Source organism: Dreissena polymorpha, chromosome 5 (genome assembly GCF_020536995.1).
Source record: "Dreissena polymorpha isolate Duluth1 chromosome 5, UMN_Dpol_1.0, whole genome shotgun sequence".
Taxonomy (NCBI): Eukaryota; Metazoa; Mollusca; class Bivalvia; order Myida; family Dreissenidae; genus Dreissena; species Dreissena polymorpha.
The window spans coordinates 19,160,255-19,180,992 of record NC_068359.1 but is presented as its reverse complement, the minus strand read 5'-3'; the positions used below and the strand labels follow the sequence as shown (position 1 = coordinate 19,180,992).

Below are 20,738 nucleotides of genomic sequence, written 5' to 3'. Positions count from 1 at the left end.
TACTGTTCTGATTTGTTCATAACCATCTGTTCTACATTATTTTTGACAATCATTGATGTATTTACAAGCAGAAATTACTTTGTACAAATGAGCAACTTTATTTGTACTACCACAATACTGTTAACACATTTTATGCATTTATTTGTTGTTATTTATTTTATCAACATTTTAAATATGTTCAAGGAAGAATGTAGTAAATTGTAAAATATATGTAAATTATTTAAATAGATAATAATGTCTTTTTACCATTTATATATTTCTGTGATATTAATAAGTGTCTTATTTTCTTGTTGGTTATACCAAATAAAATCTATGCAATTCTTCATCTGTTTTTATTTATTTACAGGTTTCTTGCGACAATATCCAAATTCTTGAGTCCGTCTGAACTATAATCTGACATATTTCAGAACAGAACAGAAATTAATAGTTTATTTTGACTGATGCATATATACAGCTCATCGGCATAAACATACATATGCAATAACATAATGCGTTTCAATTAAATACAAAACAAACATCATTTCGAAGAAAGATCGATTTTAAAAGGAATGAAATACTATAACCAAGGTCAACATGAAGTTATACATGTATATAGGAAAAACACACATATTTTATTGAGAAATAACTTGAATAGGACTAATCCCTTTCTACTATAATCTTTAGCAACATCGTAAAACTATTTCGTAATTAGCAATGTATATTGCCCATCAACAATGGAATATAAGATCTGGTTAATATTTGTAAATGGAAATGTTTGTTGTTGGGTGGTATTGCAGCTTAGGTCAAGTGTCCATTATTTGTATAATAAGCAGGGCTTGCTAATGCCTGAACGCTGACATAAGAAAAAAAATCTGTTAATATTTAATTAAATGCAAAAAATCCTTTTCACTGCACAGAATGTTGAACTTCTAAACATTACTTTGCATATTAAAAAAAATATTGATCTATTCTTAAAATTCACAGTTAACATCAAAGGCCAAGGCTTGCATATTTCTCCATTTTCTAGGAAGGACTTGCTCATTCAGGAATAGTCAACAATTTGAATAAGGGGAATTACTTTGAGATTCAAATAAAAGAAATAGTCAGATACAGCATTTCCAATGTTGTTGATGTATTAAATTATATGGAAATGACATTGGTGTAAATAGTGTTTTTAAGCGAATATATACGATGTAAACATTTTATTCTTGCAATATTAAACTGACATGATTTCGAGCCAGGAATGCTAAATAACATTACTGGGATAATTCATAAATTAATGATCTTAATGATTAGTGCTTCAACAATCAAATATTGTTTAATTCAAAGAAATTTATAACAAGCAAATAACCACCAACAAAAAACGTTGTGTTTGTTGCTGAACCTAAATTGTGTTTCTGTGACGTATGAAAGAATGTGCTAAGACTTATGGTGATGTCCCCACAATCTACATGCCTAATGTACATGAAAGAGTTTTCTGCTGTATAGAAACTGATTTGCAATTGAATAAAACTGATCTTTTTTATGATGCTACTTCTTCTGAACTTAAATTACAGTTTTTCATTCATTCATCAATATTTTATCAGTTTACAAAGTGTAGATCAGTGTCCCATGGTATGCAAAAAAGGGTCTAATGCCATATAATGCCAGTGTAGATCCATACCAGCCTGTGCAATTGCGAAGTCAGGTCAAGGGCTACGATGTCCGTTCTGTTATACAGTATGTCCGTTCTGTTATACAGTATGTCCTTTCTGTTATACAGTATGTCCGTTCTGTTATACATTATGTCCGTTCTGTTATACAGTATGTCCGCTCTGTTATACATTATGTCCGTTCTGTTATACAGTATGTTCGTTTTGTTATACAGTATGTCCGTTCTGTTATACAGTATGTCCGTTCTGTTATACCGTATGTCCGTTCTGTTATACCGTATGTCCGTTCTGTTATACAGTATGTCCGTTCTGTTAAACAGTATGTCCGTTCTGTTATACAGTATGTCCGTTCTGTTATACAGTATGTCCGTTCTGTTATACAGTATGTCCGTTCTGTTAAACAGTATGTCCGTTCTGCTATACAATATGTCCGTTCTGCTATACAGTATGTCCGTTCTGTTATACAGTATGTCCGTTCTGTTATACAGTATGTCCGTTCTGTTATACAGTCACACAAGGTTTTGTGGTCTCATTAGCAGACTGGGCTATTCTAGAGCTATGCTTGGCACAAATGACATAATACCTATTTTCGCATAATGCAATACACTCAGATTCAGAGCACAAGAATCTGAAACCCATCTTATGAAATAACAAAACTCAATTTTAAGGAACAATATAATTTTGTGAAGATTGTAATTGAGTACCAACCTAAATGATCAATTAATTCAGGTTATTATATTCCTAGCCTTGAAAGGTTTGTAGGCTCATTATTTAAGGAGCATACGGGTTATAAATGCTTTTGTGTTGTGAACCCGATATGCAGCCATTATTTAAGCTCAATTCGTCATGTTCAGCTTGGGTACTACTTAAATGTACCCAAGGTACGAAAAATATCATAAAACATACCCAACAAATTAAGAATGCACCAGTTTTATTTTTGCTCCAAATCTGATGTCATAAAATGCGCTACGGAATACGAAACAAAATTCTCTTTTAAAGAAACCTGCCTAAACATTCTTTTTTTGAGTAAGAGTTTCGATAATAGTGAGGCCATTTTACAAAATACTGACATAAATATGAACACAATTAAATGCAAAAAATAGCCGACATTGACTTTTTTAGCATTAGAATTCCGAGGTACGTTGTAGTAAATTGTCCGTACCTGTGGGTTACATTTAAGTAGTACCAAAGCCGACAAAAATCAATCAAGCATACTTAAATTTGTCCAAAGATCTTTGATAAGTCAGCGTCCAGGATACTAAGCATTTTTGTACCATATTGCGTAATTCTTACATGCCAGATTGTCAGTTCAAAAATTTATTTTTGTTACATTCAGATAAATTGGGATCCAACTGGAACTTTGCACTTGGTTTCTTTCAATTGCTATAACCTATATCATTACCATGTATATACTTATCAAAACCACACAAATTTAAGAAACAATAACAAACAACAAGACACTTTTTATAGCAGAAATCTCTTTCATATGGTTATACTAGCCAGTAAGATGCTCACTAAGTCAGTTTCCTGGGTAAGACAAGTGTTTTGTTGTCTTCGGGAGTGATCGTAAGAGGGCTCACACAGTAGGGATCGAACCCCTGACCTACCAGTCCCTTGGCGGACACAATATCTATTGCAACTAGTTTATACCCAATTGTTCGAACAAAAGCATCCAATTGGACCAGAGAGACTAGAGCATTTCTCTGGTAAAAACTGGTACCAGAATAAAGGGTTGCAGGTTCAATAACCCGATCAACAATACCTCAGTTACTTGTCTTTTGCACGAGACATATATACCTTTCCCACTCAGAGGCAAAGTGATTGAAATGAAGCCTTTTAAACTTGAATCTAGTAAGAAAGGTCTTTAATAAAATTTAACTTTCTAAGGGACTCCAAACATGTCAAATTACGTGTCCAAGTATTAAAGGGTTAAATACGTATCCAAGTGGTAAAGGGTTAACTGAGGTCAAGTGTACTAGATGCTTCAAACCTGGTACTAAAAGGCCCTGGGTTGTCTCTGGAGCGGGGATTTCCTGTAGCTCACTCTTTTCCCTGTAACAAAACTAACAAGACAATTGCCAAGCAATAAAAGTCCCCTACCTGTTATCGCAGGGTCCACCATTTTTAGCAATATTTCTAGTCAATTTGTTACCATAGCAACCAGAATTCTTAACGTAGGAACAAAATGAAATGACGTATATAATATCCATATTGCCATCTGTCCATGTTTCAAGTTCCATGAAAAAACATGAAGAACTTTTAAAGTTGTCGCAGGATCAAGAAAAGTGTGACAGACTGACGAACTGACAGACACACAGAGCGCAAACCATAAGTCCCACTGGTGAAACCGTTAAGGGACTAACAAGCATTCTGGGAGCAATTGCTTTTCGTGAAATTTCCGGTGCAATCACGAAAAATAAAGTACACATACACCTATAAGACAAAACTGTTATCTTTGGTGGAGGAAAAAATGCAAATTTAAAGATACAGCTCAAAACTTGGCAAAAAAGCAACAAAATAAGGAATATTCAAAACCTTTTATTTTCATTTATTCAAATCTTGTATTTAATAATTATTAATTTAAATAAAATAACATAAATTATTCATTATTGAGTATTTCATACTCAGTTTTTAGTCTCAAGATGAACCAATACTAATTCAAACCATGATGGTGACAAAAAAGAAGAATTGACATAGCCATCACCTCTAGCTACCAAGCATTATATAGAAATAAAGAAGAAATGACTGACAAACATAGCAATTAAGTTATTTAGTCGACAACAGTTGACAATATCAGCATTTTTTCTCTCAATAAAACTGTGCACAATGGTTGTTAAATAATTTATATCTATATTGAAAAATGCATGAGGAAATACACATATATAGTATCTGGCACAAGTTGTCATATCATTCCATAGTTTTTTAAACAACTTCAGGAATTTTGTTAGTAAGCGAGCTTCCTGGATGAGTTTAATAAAATATAGTATGAAATGACAACGAGTGTGAGATCTTTTTTATCACATGCTTTTAAATGAGCAAATTAAGTAAATATTTACGCAAACATAATGATTAATCCCGAATGTTGTTTACATTTCGTGACGTCATTTGACGTTGCAACGTCATTTCAGCAAAAGAACAAAATGCGATTGGTCAATGGAACGAAAATAAGCCAATGAAAATGCCTAAAAAGTATATTACACATGTGCAAGATACAAATATTCGTAATTGTTATATTACATGGGAAACAGGGTAAGGCATATGATAAATAAATATAATTTAGATATGATAGAAATTATTTATTGAGTTGATTATCAATTGTGGCAATATAAAACTGAAACTCATGAAATGATTTATGGTTTTGAAAAGTTAAATAAACAAATATTCTTGTTTGCTTAACCATAAGATTTTGTTTACAGTTTCCTCATATAATTACAAAATTGTCACTCAGTGCTGTTATACCAAAATAGGTCTTCAGTCTTTGCTTATAATGCTTAATTATACGATATACCGGTATTACATTTTATTGTGTGACTATGGTTAACACATTGTCAGTTTATACTGACAATTCAGCTTATTCAATTCAATATTCACAAAAAGACATATAGAAATAGATGAAACTCATCAAAAGTATTTGTATTGTCTTTTAAGATAAACTGATTTATACTGAAAAAATAAATTAAAATATAACAAACACAAGCTGATATCTGTATTAAAATTAAATTTCAACACATACAGGTCATATATGTCTCTATCACAAAACAACAATTTCAGTAATGACTAAATGGTGTCTTAACATCTTTGATGAGATAGAAACGTGTCCAAATGATGGCAGAGATTTATTGCAATGCAAACCCTCATTCGTTATGAGTATCACTTGTTTCATGAAGAACATTTATAAATAAAATGTATCTCCTGAGACTCAATTTCATGATTCAAATTTATGCTGAGCAATTAAGTTGTACTCTGGGAAAAGGTGGCTTAATGCCGATGCGCGAATTGTCGTCCCAGATTAGCCTGTGAAGTCTGCACAAGCTTATTAGGGATTACACTGTCTACTTTTATGGAAGGCGTCTCTTTAAAAAGAAAATCCAGTTTAGGCGGAAAGAGTCTTTTCTGATTAGCCTGTGTGGACTGCACAATTTAATCAGTGATGACACTTAAAGCACATGCATTAATTCCAATTTATCCCACTTTTACAGCGAATTCCGTTGATTAAAGCCCCGTTGATTAAATATCATCTATAATCAACGGCAGGAAATGACGTAAATATTTCGCCGAAATGACGTCATAAATCCAGCGAAATAATCCAGTCAAACTAATTTTGTTTAAACAAAAAGGTTTACAAAATAAAAAGTGGGATAAATAGAATAATAGGTTAGTGTTGATTATAGATCAGGTTTATCATGCTCGGCACGAAAACGAAAAAGCACTCGCCAAGGCTCGTGCTTTTTGTTTTCTAAGCCTCGCATGATAAACCTGATCTATAATCAACACTAACCTATTATTCTCTATTACCCAGAATGAGGCTTAATGCTTTAAAACGTCCTATGAAAAATCAGCCTAGTATCAGGACACTTTCCAAGCCTTCAAATCTAGATCGTCCAATTGTTTCACTTTCTTGCGTCCCCATAGCAACCACAGGAATCCTATGACTATACACAGTGCTGACTCCAAGTAGTAGCCATCTAGCGTTGTAATACAAGTGCCACCAGCTTCCTTACAGGCCTGCAATTGCAAAGTCAAAACTTACTGATTTATATTTAAATTTAACCCTTTGCATGCTGGGATATTTGTCGTCTGCTAAAATTTCGTCTGCTGAATTTCTAAAATCATCATTTTCTTCACTTTTTGTCAAAGACCACTATCAGAATAGCAAACAGTTTGGATCCAGATGAGACGCCACGTTCTGTGGCGTCTCATCTGGATCCAAACTGTTTGCAAAGGCCTTCAAAATTCGGTTCCAGCGCTCAAAGGGTTAATTATTTTGAAATTATTACAGGGATGTAGTTACCCATATACTGTTAAATCATTTATAGTCGATTTTGGAAAAAAAAGATAAAAGTTGTGTCAGTTTTCTTATGCGTTGTGTTAAATTCGTTGACGGGTCAACAATCGAATTCAATCAAAATTAATTTTCCACAAATAATTCTACAGTACTTTTATGAATTCATGATACTGTTCCGGATTACTAGCAACTATCTTGCCTCATCCACCTGAAGGAAAATTGTGAATTTTGTGTATTTTAGCAATTTAGCTTAGATGCATGAAAAGCACTTGAATTTCGATTTATGGGCGAAAGCGCAAGACTGTGGTACCTGTGTAACCGTCCCACATCAGATACAATAGTTTTAGCCTTTTCCAAGAAAAATTACAACTGGAAATTGTTACACGAAGGAGAGGTCTAGAAAATGAGAACTCGATATATGCATATTATTCACTAAATTAACAATCCAGAATTGTCTAAAAAAGAATTCTATTTGCAAACATTATATTGTCTAAAAAAAGAGAGTCCAAATCATGCGGATTTGTTGAGCCTTGTTCTGGGAAAACTGGGCTAAAGTCAAGAGCATAAAGTGTAATCCCAGATTAGCCTGTGCAGTATACACTGGCTTATCAATCACATCACTTCCTGCTTTTATGGAATTTTTCATTAAAAGAAAGTCTCTTCTTAACAAAAATCCATTTAAAAGCGGAAGAGTCACCCCTGATTAGCTCCCCTGATTAGCTCGGGCTAATCTCGGACAACACTTAACACATATGAATAAAACCCCATTTTCCCATTGCCAGGCTTAGTTGATGACTCACATGGCTTTCATCAGCCGTATAACACGATTGGTTGCTAGCTCCATCACATGACTTCCATGTCAGGGTATCCACCGCCCAGAGAGCCACAGTGGTCGGCCAAGTACCACCTAGAAACAGAAAGAAGAGGAATGCTCAGTTAGGTGAAGAGGTCAAGCATAATAGCAGTATCCCCTACCCTAAGCTTAAGGTTGAACCTATTTATTTTAGCTTGATTTTATCGATTCCATTTTCTGTGTAGAACCAGTACTTGGTGTCTTTGAGATCTACCCTATATCTTGCATTATTTAATACACAAAATGTGTAATCAATTAACATAAATATGACTGCAATTGCATTTCATTAACAAAATTGTTATACATAAATAATAAATCAAATATATATGCTTTTCAAGTGTATTTTGATCTCCATTGGGAATGCCTGCTAGAAAATTAGCAATGTGGTCTTTCTTTTCTTAAAATAGCAGCATGACTTTATCTTTGTTTCACCTTTGTTACATTTCTAATATAAAACATTTTAATGTAACAATTATTTCTTATTTGAAAAATACTATTATCTTATTTGAAATTTACATATCATTTACACCTTTTAAAATTACGATTCAAACTTTCTAATTGATTTTAAATTCTTTGATATTATTAACTCATTCAAGTGTCTATCCACTAAAATGTTGACCAACTCTGTTAAAGACTTAATTTCCAAACCTAAGGTACAGATGAGCAGCAAACAGCATAATGCCTTAACAGTATGCACTGTCGTGATGTCATGCTGTTTACATACAGCCTTTTTCACTTTGCTTCTGAGTGGTAAAGGGTTTAGTACTAACCCAGATTGGCCACAGTGTTGAGCAGGGTCATGTAGGTTCCACCGATGACCGGGTCACTGACCTTGGCGTGGAAACCCATTACAGAGACGAACATACAGTATACAAACACCTACAAATATCAACAAAATAATATCTGACACAAGTTGTAATAAAACCTTTCTTTTTCCTAAATGAGTTAATAAAATATATTACTAAAATTTACTTAAATTTTAGGAAAAAATATCTTTATTGTTGTACAACATAAAAACATCAAATTTTACTAAAAGATATTGTTTCAATTGAAGTATTTTAGCATTGATGAAAAGTCTTTTAATGTTGATGACATCATTTCATGATAACAACATATCACTCAGATAAATTTGGGGCCGAAATTCAGTCCTATTTCCAATCTCTTAAATATTTTTTTCCCAAATTCATGCCGAAGATTCCCAATTGAAGGTTTCCATTTTTTTTAAATAAAAACATTCAATTCCTCTTTTTATCCAGCTATAACAGTTCAACCTTAGCAAATACAATATTACAAACACTTTAAATCTTAATGTTAAAGCATTTAACACAAAAATAAATATACTTTCCCTCCAATTTTAGTCAAACTGGAACCATTTTTCCCAATTCAAAGGCCCTTAACCCATTACAAAAATGTTGAAAAAACACACATTGACTAGATTGCAAAAAGGGACAGTAGCCAACTCTAAAGCTTAACATATTATCTTTAAACAAAAACATATAAAAGACAATAATATTCCTGGTAACAATAGTAATACAGTGTTGTTTTTTTGGTAAAATTAGGGGCCAAAACGTGGCCCCATTCCAAATCTAAAAAAGTTCATAATATTTCCAAATGACATCCTAAAATTCCCAAATGAAGATTTCCCCCAAATAAATTATATTAAACAAGAGTGCCAAACTGTCACAAGATACGCCCGTTCAAAGGTTTTGGACACCATGCTCAATGCTTGAAATGCACTAAGTGACCTCAAGACCTAGTTATTGACCCGGCATGACCCATATTTGAACTTGACCTAGATATAATTTAGATGTAATATCTGACTAAATTTGGTGAAGATCGGATGAAAACTACTTCAATTAGAGAGCGGACACAATGCTAAATGCTTGAAATGCACCATGTGACCTCGTTTTTGACCCGGCATGACCCGTATTCGAACTTGACCTACATATCATCTAGACACAACTTCTGACCAAATTAGAAATTATAAAAAATAACATTTACTTATTTGCCATTTATATCTCTATAAATTGAACCAAAGTAAATGTAATATTAATTTTAAAGTATTTGTGAGCAAAATAAAACAAACACCTATTTCCCCATGTAAGTCAAAACAATGGGATTTTCCCCAATCCAAATGGCCGGACAATATTCCAAACCAGAGTTCCGCAGTCGGAGACATATGCCCCCCAAAACAGAGTTTGAACTAGTGACTCAATTTCAATAGGGGTCATCTTCTGTTGGCCAATGCACATGCAAAGTATCAAGACACTCGGTCAATTCGTTGACGAGTTATTGGCCGGAAACAAATTTCACACTTATTGTGACAGTGACCTTGACCTTTGACTAAGTGACCCCAATTTCGATAGGGGTCATCTTCTGTCCAAGGCCAATGCACATGGGAAGTATTAAGCGATTAGATTGATTTGTTGACGAGTTATTGCTCGGAAACAAACTGGTCTACAGACTGAACAAAAGACCGACAGACATTCAGCAAATCAATATACCCCCTCTTCTTCAAACGGGGCATAAAAAGGTAAAAAATAAAACTTTAATCTCACAGCATGAGATGCTAGTGTAATATCTGCTCACCTGATGTACTGCATAGCTGCCAAGGATAAGGAGATAGAAGTATGTAGGAAACACCCCAGGTGAGGTCTGTATGTAATGGGCAATGTAGACAATATAGGCATAGACAAGCCCCATCAAGATCCTGAAATGACCAAAGAATTCTAAATAATGACTAAGCATGTAATGTGACAGCGATTGTTTTCCTCCTTTATAACTTACTGGTAAACGACACTTTCCCAATTGCTGTCCAAAAAATTCCCAAATGAAAGTTTCAATTTTGTTTATTATTTTATAGAAATAAAATGCAACATTTAGTTAGTTTCCCTATGGATCTCTATGGCTTGAACCCAAATAATATTGGCAACTTGACAACACTTAGTTATCAATAATAAAGTATTTAGGAGCAAAAAATAAAATACACCAATTTCCCAACGTGAAGACTTCACAACACAAATTTTCCCAATTTCAGGGTGTTTTGCGAAAAATTTTCCCAAATGGGCTGGTCCTTTTCCCGATTGGGCAAACAAATCGCTGTGTGAGATGAAGACAATAGAGGAAAAGGCAAACCTCATCAGTATTCTGAAATGCTGAAAGTATTCTCAATAATGACAATGGCATGAACTGTGAGTCATACAATTTAGACTCACAGACAAGTCTCATCAGTACTTGTTATACATGTACATGACCATTACATGACCATGGTCTCCTGGTTAACTCCACACTAGCATAACATTCAATATGAATCGGTATTTAATAATACCAACATTAAAATTGTAAAACTCAAAGTTCTATTTTTTGCCAAATTGAAAGTCCACAAATTCACATATTTCAGAAAAAATTATCTTTTTTTAAACCCACAATATTTCATCCCAATAGAATATAAATGATTTTACAGCTCTTCATAGGTACAAAATTACTAGAACTTGATTCTATAAGCAAGGCTCCTTTAGAAGGGTGTTCTTTGGATTCAAAGTCCCATATCACAATCCAGCCACTATATCTGTTACTATCTACCATTCTGTGATGCACAAGGCTAATTATCCATAGGAAAACATTGATTTAATTAAACTAACCTGGGAGTTATGGCCCATGTGAACAGCTTCATAGGCCTGGGCCCCGAGGTGTATCGGGATATCAGCAGGGGCAGTATGATCTGTATGGGCACCATGGGTACCGCAAATATGGCCAGCGTGGTCTTGGGCATGCCGGCCTCAATCAGCTTCAAGCCTGATAATGCATCCGCAGCTGCAAACGTGACCTGTAAGCAACAGATTTTTTTCCATGAATTCTTATGAGCCTTTTTCTGGGAAAACTGGGCTTAATGCCTTGTGCTAATTTGCTAATGTTTTGTAACAAATAAGCCTGTGCAGTCCGCAAATGCTAATCAGGGACAACACTTTCCACTTTTACGGAATAATTGATTAAAAGGAAATTTCTGCTTCATTAAAATCCAGTTTAAGAGGACAGTGTCATCCCTTATAAGCCTGTGCACAATGAACAGGCTAATCTGGAACGACACTTAACGTAAATGCAGTAAACCCTGTTTTCCCCGAGTGAGGCTAAAATATTAAGAGGCATACAAAAAGTAAGAATTGAATAAAGTACAAAACTAATCAAATGAACACCTGCATATTTGCGCTTACAGAATTTTGAGATCTGTGAACACGAAAATTAACAAGCAATTTTCATTTGACAGGTGGTCAACAGAGTACAAATCAGTGTATTATAACTTATTGTTACACATCGCCATCATTCTCAGAGAATGACCATGATCCTTTATGTTTTCCCAATCGTGGCCTTCATGGCAGATCCAATGACAGTGGGGAAAGTGTTATAACTATATCAAAAACAAAATTTGCATGACCCAGCATAAACTGTTATTAAAAGCTTTTTGAGCCTCTTTCAGGGAAAACTAAGCTTAATATAAGTGCATAAACTATCATCCCAGATTAACCTGTGCATTTTGCACAGGCTTATCACTTATCACTTACCACATAGCATAGATTTTGGTTTATAGAGTCTTCCTTTAAACAAACAAGAGCTGTGTTTGTGAAACACAATGCCCCCTTAAATGTGCCGCTTTAAAGCCATACATTTGAACTTTGACCTAGAAGGATGACCTTGACCTTTTTCCACTCAAAATGTGCAGCTAAAGTTTTGGGACAGAATGACAGACAGACAGAATGACAGACAGAGAGGCCAAAAACAATATACCCCCAATCATTCGATCCAGGGGCATGAAAGTCCATAAAAGCAAAAGTGTCGTCCATGATATGCCTGTACAGTCTGGGACCACAGTTTAGGCACATGTATTAAGCTAAGTTTTCCAAAAACGAGGCTCATTATACAGTCTTTCCGAAATGCCATCCGTCCTCATATTTTTCCGATAATAATTTGGAAAATCCGGAAATTATTCTAATATTGCCGGACCTCGTGTCCAGTAATAAAATTATGGCGAAATTTAGAATTCCATAAGCTATTTCCAGAAAAGTTTGAAGGCAAAAGTGGGAATTTACCGAGTTATTTATGAATACTCCAATCATGTAAAACATTTTTTCATTGGTTGCATTTCTTGAATGACTTACGTGCATATATGGCTTCTGAAGATTTTTGCTGTGTCATCAATGCAAATTACACACTACGTCATCACTATATGAGTAGATTCGCAAAGAGAGAGAATCTATACCATATACTTTTGGTTCCCGTTATATCCGATTAATTCGTAAGCAAGCAGGGCATTAACATAGGTCATTGTGATCTTCCCGCGATCTGTCAACACCTACACAGGAGTTCGAAGCGATCTGACAATATCTACACAGGAGTTCGACGGAAAACAGAGTATCCAGATATATAACTGGTGATTTTGTTTTCATTTTATTTTTAATATATTAAAATGTTTCAATTAAAATTTGGTGAAGGAGCCAAACCAAACTCTCATGATGATCAAACTCAGCAGTCAGCACTGCAGATGTTACAGCTTATGACCATTCAGCAGCTGTAGACAAATGGCTGTTCAGATTCGATGGTTTTATGTAAAATTAAATATTTAATGAGGTTTTTAAGTAACAAAGTCACACCTACATACAGGACCATTAAATTTGTCTACCATAATTAAAAGAAATCATCCAAATAATTCACTCAAAAGCATTGGGATTATTGGGATTTACTTTAAGACTAGTATAATATTATAAGGTATGCTAGCCTACAACAGCTTAGCAAAAAGATTAAGTATTGTATGCTCATGATACAGGGAGATGGTCTTCGTCGATTTAATTATTAGCGCTCACCCAAAGCTATGCCTGATGGGTATCCAACGAAAGATTAGTCAAAGGATGTGTCTTCAAATCAGATATCCAGGATGAAGAGACAAATGCTAAAGAAATCTTGGCAATTCTGAATGATTAAATGCATGCTTTGTATATTAATCTGATAATATTACAATATTGTTAAAAATGTCATCTTTGTCTTTCGTCGTCATTTTTTACTTTTTGGGCCTGAAATAATCAGTCTGGGCCGGAAATGGCTGCATGATTAAAGGACCTCATTGCCGGCAATAAATTATAATTTTGGAAAGGACTGCATTATATATAATTTATCCCTATTTTTGTACAACAGTACCTTGACAGTCAACAAGACCATGCAATGGGCAATGACAGGCTTGAGTCTGATGACCTTGTACAGCTGTTTGTACGTCTCCAAAATGCTTTGATCAGGGTCAACCTCCGGGTCCACCTTCTCTGACTTGAATATCCACACCAGTGTTGTCGAAATGAAGAACACCAGACCCCAAAAGTATAGGAAGCCTGAAAATGTTCATGACATTAAATAGAGAAAACAAAAAAACAAACCCCAGAAGAAAAGGAAACCTGAAAATGTTGATCAGTGCTCCGGCTAGGTCTAAATGGAAGGGCGCAGCATCCAGCCACCCTAAAGTCCCAACCAGCCTCCTCGGTCCCCCTTTTTTTGATCTAGTCAGATTTATAAACAGCAATTTTATTGGATGTTGAAATTAATAAACAAAGTTTTTACAGTGAAACAAGTTTTATTGATTTTATAAAAGAAAGAGAAAATACATTTAATATGACATGTATATATTATATATTACACATGCTAAATTGATAATTTGCCTAGGAAAATACCGGAATGTTCTTTCACAAAGTTGCCCATAGCTCATTTCAAATCCTAGCTGGATTTAAAATGTTGCAATTATCACCAAATTTCAAGCTCACTTTGGGAATTTTCTTCCTCTTTTTCAATATTTGTTTCCCAAAACATGGAAGGCCCTTTCCCAAAATCAAGAGAAAAAGCCCTGCTTGTGCAGCTACACTTAGTGGCGATGACATAAATTATCTAAAGTTTCAATTTAATATCTGGTAAAATGTTAAAGTAGTTTGCTCCATAAACATATTCCGACAGAACAACTTAGAGACCAACGGAGAGTGATTCCTAACTACCCCCTCCCTGATCATGTAAAAACGTGATTATGTTTGATTAATAAACAAGAGATGTGTAAATCAAAAACACAATGCCCCCTAATGCGCCGCGTTCAAGCCATATATTTGACATTTTGACCTTGACCTTTCACCACTCAAAATGTGCAGCTCCATGAGATACACATGCATGCCAAATATAACTTTGCTATCTTCAATTTGCAAAAGTTATTGAAAAAATTTAACCAAGGTTTAAGTTTTCCACAGAATGACAGACAGACAGACAGACAAAAAATAACATACCCCTGATCATTCAATCCGGGGGCATGAAAAAAGACGCTGAAAAAACAACTTGAAACACTGTATGACAACCTACCGGACAGGGTGACGATGCCCACATCTTGCGGTACAGATCTCAGGTACTTGTTGCAGAAGTCTGCAGACTCCAGGGCCACAAAGAGCACATTTCCCAGGAAGTATCCCGCAGTCTGACCCACTGTGTTGCACGTGCTGGCCCAGCCCACGTTACGTCTGAGTAAGAATGGAAGAATGCTTGTGCTTAAAGTGTAATCCCAGATTAGCCTGTGCTCTTTGAACTGGCTAATCAAGGACACCACTTTCCTCTGTTATTACCAACTTGCCTGAGAAACAATGTTAGAATATAAGTCTTACTCTGGAAAAACAGGGCTTAACCCTTTGCATGCTGGGAAATTTGTCGTCTGCTAAAATGTTGTCTGCTAAATTTCAAAAATTAGCATTTACTTTGATTTTTTTCAAAGAATACTATCATAATAGTAAACAGTTTGGATCCTGATGAGACGCCACGTTCTGTGGCGTCTCATCTGGATCCAAACTGTTTGCACAGGCCTTCAAAATTCGGTTCCCGCACTGAAAGGGTTAATGCAAGGTGTTCTTGAATGCTTTGAGCTGTTATGAGTTCATAAATACAGCTGAAAGCCGGAAGTTCAGTTATTATTGCAACTAGGCCTATTGCACGTGCGTTAAGTGTTGTCCAACATTAGCCTGTGCAGTTTGCACATACTTATTAAGATCCACACTTTCAGCCTAGACTGGATTTGTTGTTCAAAATAGACTACCTTGAAACGAAAAATTACAAAAAGTGTGAAGTGTTGTCCCAGATAAGCCTGTGCTCACATGCATTAGGCCCAGTTTTCCCAGAGCACAGCTCATATGGTAAGATTGTTAATTTAAGATATGCATTATGATACTAGTTATACTTGTCATTTTATGATTGGTAATAGATAAAAGGACAATACGTTATCTGTAAGTTGTTAATCATGAAAAGAAGTCATAATTAAAAATGTTGCTTCTGTTGAAGAGATTCCGATGAATCCGATGGAATGATTATTATTCCACAATCAACTTGTTACATAAGTTCTATATTTTGATTGTAAAATATATCCTACAATTTGTGCATGTGAAATAATGGAATGCTAGGAATGTTTGTCAATAGAATTTTACAGTCGCTAACCCTCTTGAACAGATCCCCTCTAAACTTGAATCAAAACTGCAATTCAAAGAATATTAAGATTGGTTGGTGCAATTAAGTACCAAGCAATTAAAATATCCATAATATCCAATCTGATGAATTTACAATGTGAATTTTCAATTTCAGGGTATTTGTATCTTTTTCCAATTGGCATGGTACTGGTACTTTTCCCAATCAGGCAACAAAAAATTGCTGCATAAAGCCATCTATAGTCACTTCACGTCTGATTGAGAAAGGGAAAAACAAACTAACCTTGCAAGCATGGTGAGTGCCCACCCATCCACAGCAATATCCTGAGTAGCAGCCAAAAAATTCAAACAGAAGAACACTACGGTCAACGTGAAAATGTCCACTTTTGTGTCATTGGAAGTTTCTGTTCCCAGCAGATCATCGACCCTCGTCGACAACGTCAACATGAACACGCCTATCAAGTACTGAATTGGGACCAGCCAAGTCTTTCGACGTCCCATCCAATGCACGTACACTGCGTCAACCAGTGGGGCCCAGAGCAACTTGATACTAAAGGGCCAATGTACAAAACTGAACTTTGCCTGGTCACTGTAGCTGACTTTGCGACTCTGAAGCAACATAGGTAAACTGCCTCCAAGCCCTAGTGGAATGCCTTGTAACACATAAAGGAATGTCAAAAGAAGGATATTTAGGTAGTCTCCTTGTAAACCTCGCCGGTCTATTTTTTGGTTATCATAATTTTCTTGTGAGGTTTCAAGACTTTCAGTGTCGATCTTTGAGTCTTCAATGTCTTGTTTCTTTTTTTGAGCATTTGAGCGACCTTTTGATCTGGTTCGTGTGTTTTCTGACATCGTGATGCTAGGGGATGCTTTTCCCTTGGATGATCAATGCAAAATTCTGTAAAACAAGAATATCGGTGAAACTGATGGATGCTCCACGATGATGCGCTTTGCAATCTATGTGTTAATAAACACCTTAAACAAAAGAGTGACAGAAAAATATATTATTAGCCTCAGTGACCTTGACCTTGATCTCAGTGACCTCATCAAAAGGTAGAGGTCCATGCAAGGTACCTACATGCCAAATATGAAAGAGATCGGTTAAGAATTGAAGGTGCTATGAGAAACTGTAACAAAAGAGTGACAGAAAAATCTATTATTAGCCTCAGTGACCTTGACCTTGACCCCAGTGACCTCATCAAAAGGTAGAGGTCCATGCAAGGTACCTCCATGCTAATTATGAAAGGGATGGGTTAAGTATTGAAGGTGTTATGAGAAACTGTAACAAAAGTGTGACAGAAGAATCTATTATTAGCCTCAGTGACCTTGACCCAAGTGACCTCAAACCTCATCAAAAGGTAGAGGTCCATGCAAGGTACCTACATGCCAAATATGAAAGAGATCGGTTAAGTATTGAAGTGAAGGTGTTATGAGAAACTGTAACAAAAGTGTGACGGAAGTAAGGAAGGACAAACTGGCAACTATATGCTCCACCAAAATGTTATTTGGGGGAGCATAAAAAGAAAAACACAATTTTAATACAACATTTACAAAGAAGTACAATTATTAAATTATAAATTTTCTATAATAAAAACATCAGTTATGTTTACAACTGCACTTTGTCTGCTGGAAATAATTTAACAATAATTAAATATACAACATCTTTAGTTATGGTTACCGATAATTTTATAAGTTCACTGAAATGTTAATTCATTAGGCTAGCCTATTTATGCAATCTCAAAACATTATCATAGACACAATAAATTACCTCTTTAAGTGTTTAAACATCCATTATTTCAAGGGATGCAAGAGGTTACAATAAAAGCTGCGCCATGAGCGCATGATACGCCCGTCGTTCGCCAATGAAGTAGTAAGGTAATAAATAACCCTTTGAATCATTTTTTTACTTCAGTTTATTTGTATTTGAATACATGGTTTATTTTATAAGTACATGAGCATGGAAATCACGAAATTTTGACGAACAAAGTCCCATAACTCTGGAACGACAATTCAGAATTCCGTCAAAAACGAAAGGGGATCAGGGTTTATCAATATTAAGATTGTGTTGAAATTTGAAAAAAATCCATCGAAGGATATTTGAGCTACAGTAGGACATTCAATGAAATCACGAAATTTTGACGAACAAAGTCCCATAACTCTGGAACGACAATTCAGAATTCCGTCAAAAACGAAAGGGGATCAGGGTTTATCAATATTAAGATTGTGTTAAAATTTGAAGAAAATCTGTCAAAGGATATTTGACGTAGCGTACGACATTAACAGACGGACGGACGGACGGACGGACGGACAGACGGACGCGGGGTATACCATAATACGTCCCGTCATAGACGGGCGTATAAAAATCATTAACCGGTTAACCTTGTGCCGTAACAGGTTAGTAACCGGTTAACCAAAACACCTTAAGTAGTTTAAATGTTTAAGTATACATAAACAATGTCATACCGCTTGTACCTTTACTCTCTAAAGAAACGAAAGTAATTTGAGATTGCTTGCGTTGATAACATGTCTTTTTCTTAATAAAATGTATCGTAACATTTATTTTCATAATGTCGTAAATGTTTGATACATATTGCATTTATTTTTCCTGCGTAAAAGAATATAAAAATAAGCCATCCAATGTCTCAACTGAACTTTATCGCGAGTTTGATAAATGTGTCAATTGCGTCTTCGCTAATAGCCCCCACTCCCCGCAGTTCGCTAGTTAAATTTTTGCGAGTTAAACAAAACAACAGTGCCAATTATCAAAACGTACCCCCTGTTTGTTACCACAAAGGTACTGATTTATTGCTGTATTGCCTTGTTTGTTGACTTGTTATTTACTACAGTCGATGGTGCCACATGTTGTTCTTATAAGTCGCCAGCGCAAATTGGCAGTACCGGGTATGTCGCGCACAAAAGGTAACATCGTACAAATTGTATTATGAATAAGAAAAAAAATATTCCAAGGAAAAAGCATACTAAGATTATTTTTCAGGTTAACCTTTAAAAAAATCTAACCAGTTAACTGGTCGTTTTGGTAGGTTAACAGGTTTACCAGTTATACATGTACATTTATATGACTGTATTGAATGTACACTAACCACATGAAAGGCTTAAATTTTTCAGGCTTTTTACTCTTAGTGAATGTTTTTATATACATGTATGTGGCCTGTTGACTGGTGGCATTCAGTACAAAACTGGTGAAATGACCACCTGCAAATTTGCAATTACAGATTTTTGAAATCTTTAAACACAAAAATAAACAAGCAATTTTCAAGTTTTTCTTGCATTGTGTGCACACATTTGACTAACTAAAACCCCTATAACAAGAAAATAGCTACAGCTTCAAATCTCTTGGTGCCAACATAGTTGTAGATTTATCTTGTTTTGAAATCAGGTAGTATTCATTACACAAGTTGTGAAATGTACTTTAAAATAAGCATAATCATGAAGTGAAGCAGAGTTCCCAAGGCCACCACCGAGCTCTATGTGCGCGACCTCACATTTATGATCTGACTTCCGGAGCTCTCAGAAGGCCAATTACACATTTAAAACAATGTATAATAAAAACTTTCCAGGCTGCCTACCTTATGATTATAAACTAAAAACACTCAAGTCACCATGAATATGTACAAGGCGACAAACAGGGGACCATTCTTCCACAAAGCTTCTTTTTTCAATGACTTCCAGCTTCACCTAAGCTGTAACCATTTACAAAGCCCTCAGTCAAGCTTTTTCCACTCCCTTTAAGACTTCCATAGACTTCAACCCTCTGAAAAACATCTACACTTGCAACAGGAAATCTGCAGCCCGGGAAGCACTGTTTGAAGTTAACAAAGTGCTCCAGAGTACTGTTCTTTAGTGTAGGTCCCTTTTTTTAAAGATGTTGTCCTGCTTGCAACCACAGGAGAAATGACCAAAGTGCCAATTTGCAAGCATTACTGAATTCCCTTTGCGTTTGATGAAGCTTACTGAATGCCCTCGGTTCTCTACAGAGATTACTTATCATCAATGTTTCATTCACTGCCACAGAAGCGAGCCGAATATATATAGGCACTAGCTATATAACCTAAATTCCCCTTTACAATTTTTATGTTTTTTTTATCCTTTACTCAGGTTTTTAGCATTTTTTAGGTAATATGCAGGGGTTATACCATTGTATATACACTGCATTACATATGCATTTGTGTAAGTATGTAAATGTAAATAAATATATATGTCTGTCACTGTGTAAGAGCGCGTGTGAGTGCGCGCATGCATTTGTATCTGATGAATAGATGTTAATATAACTGTTTTGTTCTACTACATGCAAATGCTGTACATGTTTTAGCATGCAATTGTTAAGCATTGATCACCACCAGTCGAGGGATCAAGCTAGACTCCAATTTTGGGGAGAAGTCACTTCTCCCTAAGCTCTGGAGAGGGAGAAGTGAGGCAGTTTTAGGGAGAAGTGGATCTTTTGCGATCACCAATGGACCATTGTGAACCATGACCCAGGGGTTTCACTGGCCCAAAAAAAGTTGGGGATCAAGGTCGAGGGATCAAGCTAGACTCCAATTTTGGGGAGAAGTCACTTCTCCCTTAGCTCTGGAGAGGGAGAAGTGAGGCAGTTTTAGGGAGAAGTGGATCTTTTGTGATCACCAATGGACCATTGTTAACCATGACCCAGGGGTTTCACTGGCCCAAAAAAAGTTGTTGTCACTTTTTCGCTGCATGAAAACTGTCGGTTATTCCAACCTTATTAGGTAATAAGAACAATCATTTAGGAAAAC

General features: G+C 35.5%; 1 protein-coding gene across 1 annotated transcript in view; it reads right to left on the bottom strand.

Annotated features, from left to right (window-relative positions):
- Nucleotides 1–412: 412 nt before the first annotated feature.
- The window catches only part of LOC127882411 (acetyl-coenzyme A transporter 1-like), a 36,639-nt gene continuing 16,313 nt past the window's right edge, over nucleotides 413–20,738 (bottom strand). The window contains exons 2-9 of the mRNA XM_052431042.1: nucleotides 16,250–16,864; nucleotides 14,864–15,018; nucleotides 13,676–13,860; nucleotides 11,131–11,315; nucleotides 10,079–10,199; nucleotides 8,260–8,368; nucleotides 7,437–7,543; nucleotides 413–6,356 (exon numbers count right to left, since the gene is read on the bottom strand). Coding sequence (XP_052287002.1) covers nucleotides 6,198–6,356; nucleotides 7,437–7,543; nucleotides 8,260–8,368; nucleotides 10,079–10,199; nucleotides 11,131–11,315; nucleotides 13,676–13,860; nucleotides 14,864–15,018; nucleotides 16,250–16,818 — 1,590 coding nt within the window. The 5' untranslated portion in view covers nucleotides 16,819–16,864 and the 3' untranslated portion in view covers nucleotides 413–6,197. The remainder of the gene's footprint in view (nucleotides 6,357–7,436; nucleotides 7,544–8,259; nucleotides 8,369–10,078; nucleotides 10,200–11,130; nucleotides 11,316–13,675; nucleotides 13,861–14,863; nucleotides 15,019–16,249; nucleotides 16,865–20,738) is intronic.